General features: G+C 37.4%; 1 protein-coding gene across 1 annotated transcript; it reads left to right on the top strand.

Annotated features, from left to right (window-relative positions):
- Nucleotides 1–2,969: 2,969 nt before the first annotated feature.
- Nucleotides 2,970–4,094, top strand: LOC138332800 (uncharacterized). The gene is made up of 2 exons (XM_069280758.1): nt 2,970–3,555; nt 3,673–4,094. Exons 1-2 carry the CDS (start codon nt 3,118–3,120, stop codon nt 3,742–3,744), a joined length of 510 nt encoding a protein of 169 aa, XP_069136859.1. The 5' UTR covers nt 2,970–3,117; the 3' UTR covers nt 3,745–4,094.
- Nucleotides 4,095–4,481: the final 387 nt, after the last annotated feature.

The following is a 4,481-nucleotide window of genomic DNA, read 5'->3' on the forward strand; positions in this document are numbered from 1 at the left end:
GCCATGTTTTCTCTTTTCCTTTGATTACTATTTACTAATAAACTGATATGGCCCCAATTTCTTGAAACACAAAAACTGACTTAAGTCAAAAATTTTTGCATTAGTTACACATGCAGCATGTACACAAATCATAATTATTGACTCAAGTGTGTATTTTTGTTTTTTGAAAAATCAGAGCCTGAATTATTACTTGGTATTTTTAGGTGACTTGACCCAAAGGGTCAGGATGACTCGTAGTCATCATGTTTCTTCCATGACATGCACTGTGGGTAATCTTTTCACATTTTGAACTTATCTCCAGTTTACTAATGTAATTTGGTTGATACTTGCCAGAAATAATCCCGACATAATCCCGGCCAATGTTCACTAAATCCAAGATGGCCGCCACAGCCAGCAATCTTGACAACACATTTTTAACTTCTTCTCAAGTTTTACTTGTGAGATTTGGCTTAAACTTGCCTGACATGGTCCAAAAAAATGTTGTTATTTTTCGGGTTGATCCGAAATCCAAGAGGGCCAATACACCCGCAATCTTGACAACACATTTTTAACTTCTTCTCAAGTTTTACTTATGTGATTAGGCTAAAACTTGCCTGACATGTTCCAAAAAAGTGTGTTATATCTGGGGTTGATCCCAAATTGAAGATGGCACCATGATACCATATCTAATTAATTTCCTATATGACTGTTGCTAAGATAGTCTTCTGACATGAACTACCATGACTTGCATCCAGTCACATGGTTAATAAAGCAATGTTGATACATTTGTATGTTTGGCCCATGGGCCTCAATGATCATCTGACTATTGACACATCACAACACTGAAAATGTATTCAGTAATGGACAGAAATCTTTGGATAAATACAAAAGACCAAATGGGTTGCAAGTGCTCACCTCTTCTTCGACTATCAAGACAGTCTAAGAACTCAAAGTTGTTAGCTTCTTATATATTTGATCTCTGTGACTTTAAAAATATGATAGCTCTTCATCCAAGCATGCTTCAATCCCAATATCAGGTCTCTAGGCCTCTTTGTTATTGAAGTTATTTGACGATTTTAATTTTCATGATCCTTGTGACCTTGAATGAAGGTGTCAAGGCTATTCACATGCACAGGGATCTGAGAATTAGTTACAGATTATATAATTATGGACCCACCAGAGTGTCCTAAGACCATTTTAGACGTTTTAAAGGTCTAGATAAAAGAAACGCTAAAAATCATACTCTACATGGTACTATAGGATGATTTTTATCGTTTTTTGATCTAGACCTCTGAAACGTCTGTCTAAAAATGGTCTTAGGGCACCCTGGTGGGTCCCAAGTTCGCTAGCCAAGGGTATTAAGTCCGATTCTCTTCGTAGTAGAAAGAGAATTGGACTAATACCCTTGGCTAGCGAAGTTGGGTGGGTACATGATTATATAATCTGTAATTAATTCTCAGATCCCTGTGTTCACATGAACAAACTTTGTAGTCTTTCATTCCAGCATGCTATAGGCCAAATATCAAGTTCTAGGCCATTTAGTAACTGCCTTGATGTTGTTTAAAGATTTTAGCCTATTAAATCCCTGTCCCTTTGAATGAAAGTCAAAGTCAAGTTGATACTTAATGCTACATGCTACAGACCCAATACGAGTATCCTGTGCCCTTCACTTATTGAGAAGAAATTGTTTGAATGACACAAGACCACAGACGAAGCACTAAGGATGACCCTTAATCAAATTTGGGTCAGAAGACCTTGAAAAACAGTGAACAAGTGTAATGAATAATTGCTATACAAACAGTTCGTGTTGGTCAATCCTTGAATAAATTTACAGTCAAAGGTAATTTAATGATTTGTGCCATGTTTTGGGAGATGGATAAAACCAGAGAACTGCGAGAAAAACAACCAACTTTGATCAGCACCTGGTGGCAAGTGGTCCATGTGGGTTTTAAATTGGCCAGAGTTCTGGGGCTATTGGTAGTATGTCAGGACATCGTGACCACTTGACCACTGCAGCCCCACAAATGTAGTCTTAATATGCTTACACATATGAGAGATTTCTCAATGGCTGAGAGACCGGATACTGAATATGTCTTCCTGAGAAAATATACTACCAAAGTATTCCTTCAAGGTCATACTGTCATCTTGATATCGTCACCATGCAAAATTTAAAGAGACAATTACCTCAGGTTAATTCTTTTACATAACCAAGAAGCAAACTATGACATAAATGTATTGTTCTACATTTATTATGAACCATATAACATAAAATATTGACAAATTCCATTTCAATGTTTAATATTTTAATTTATACCGTTGTTATTATAAATCGTTGATCAATACGATAAAGCAGGTACAGTACTAGTATGTACGCTATACCCATATCTGAGCCAAAGTCACGCACGTTAAACAAACGAAATACATAGCCACTGTTGAGGTGATAAAATGACAATCCACCTAATAAGGTAAACACACTACTTTCAGAGCGATTTGAGCAGTTCTAGACAAAAGTAGCATTACTCTACGAGCAAGGGACAGGGTTCGGCATACAAGATGTTTGACCACAATGAGAATGGCGGACAGCGAGCGAGTTTGAACATTTCACACGCATTTCACCACGATGGGCTTTTCTGGCATATCACAGTAAAACCGACAGATAACTGAAAATGTTTCTCCAGAGTCTAACTCGATTTGCCCTTTTCTATTTCAAGAATAAAACGTTCAATTACTTGATTTGTCTTAGAAAAATCACCAATCGGTTGGTCTTCTGATTTCTTTGATGTAAGGCCAGTTATCGAATTTAGAAGAGCAATAAGAGTCAGTATCTGGCAACTGCGCCACTGGAAATCCAGAGTAGGTGTTCAACTTACTGTAAGCTGCTCGAAAATTTTGACCAAAGAGTGAATATAAACGTTTCAGCTAAACCAACCAACTTTTCAACGGGAAAATTAGCATGAGAACAATATTTGGCGCGTAAAGTGACGTGACGGTTTACAATAGATTGTGACGTAATTTTCAAAATGGCGTACATTCGTATGGAAAGCACATGGTAGGCGGGATATTTCAAATCCAAAGTATATACAGTAATGTAGTTCCAAAACCTATTTCTTTATTGGATCGTCAACAAAATCTGTCGGTATGAATATCTCTAAATCATGCGGAGAAGACATAACAACATCCGAGTCTAACGAAGAATTCACAGCAGACCAGCAACCGAAACAAAACGTGAGACGGCGACATCGATTTCCACGCCTAGATTTCAGCCGAGATTATTGGCCTTCTGTACCATTCATGGGAAGGAAGAGTCAGAGTTCTCACGGGCATACTGTTTTGAATAATGATTCCAGTCCGATTAGTACACTGGAGCGAAACATTGAGTCCGAAAAAACATTGACTGTTAAACCTAGCTTGGAGAGAGTTCTCGCTTTTGGACGTCGGGCGAAGCTGTCACTTTCCAACTTTGGTCGTTGTCTTCATAAAAACTATACCCACTCAGATGACGAAGAGCTCGAGGTTTATGGAGGAAAGGCCGAACCAAGACTGGAACTTCGAACTCTTACATCAGTAACTAATGAGGTTGGTGAAATTGTCTTTCAAAGCAACGACGCATTTACCTCTATCGATGTAATTTTAGATTACGATATAATATTTCGATCGTGCGCATTATCATATAGTGATTTCTTTTATCTGCAGAATGCAGCCACCACCAGTAAAAGTTTGGATTCGACTTACGAGGAAGAGGTGACGAGGGAAATGCCATCATAAACCTATATCAAGAAGTTGGAAGTACACATTTTAAAGACTGCAATAACGCTCTTATGAAATAACCACAGACGTCTGCTTCTGGTTTTGGAAAAACACAGGGGTATGATATTTTTGTCAAACCTAAAGCAAACGCTTGTGAAATAACTAAACGTATGCTTGGAATACTAGTAAATAAATACACGCTATGACAGACGAATACTATTATGCTTTATTTCTATGGGATTGGATATTTTGATCACTTCTCATAAGGAACAGTGATCCAGTGTTACCTTCAAACCAAACTTGAGCTTGATGCGGAGCTAACTATGAATATGAAACAAGGCTACACGAAACAAAACAAAAAAAAATAATGAACGGTATATGCATATAAAAACATACACACATATCTACAAACTCATTAAACGACAATTTAATATTTACTAAAAACGCTTTAGTTAGCGAAACAGCAAAAACTTTAATTTTAGAAAAGCAACAGATCGTGAAACCGCATCAAACAGTTGGAACAGGAACGCACGTGGAAACGCGGGGATATAAAATACTACCCTCTAAACATAATGAAGAACAGATCAGCTAAAAACTAACAAACCATGAGCAACCTTGCAAAACAGCGTTAAAAATCAGAGTCTGAGGTGTTCTTCACATAAAAATAAAATGGGTCCGAGGACACTCTCTTGTTGTACCCATATTTTTGACTCAAAATACATGTAGTAACAACCTTGCGAAACAATTATTAACAA

This window comes from Argopecten irradians, chromosome 10 (assembly GCF_041381155.1).
Source record: "Argopecten irradians isolate NY chromosome 10, Ai_NY, whole genome shotgun sequence".
NCBI classification, from domain to species: Eukaryota; Metazoa; Mollusca; class Bivalvia; order Pectinida; family Pectinidae; genus Argopecten; species Argopecten irradians.

What these genes read in the sequence shown, in the direction of transcription:
- LOC138332800 (XM_069280758.1), top strand. Translation starts at nt 3,118, where the DNA reads ATGAATATCTCTAAATCATGCGGAGAAGACATAACAACATCCGAGTCT. An exon ending in TTACATCAGTAACTAATGAG is followed by an intron (nt 3,556 to 3,672) that starts GTTGGTGAAATT and finishes TTTTATCTGCAG; the next exon opens with AATGCAGCCACCACCAGTAA.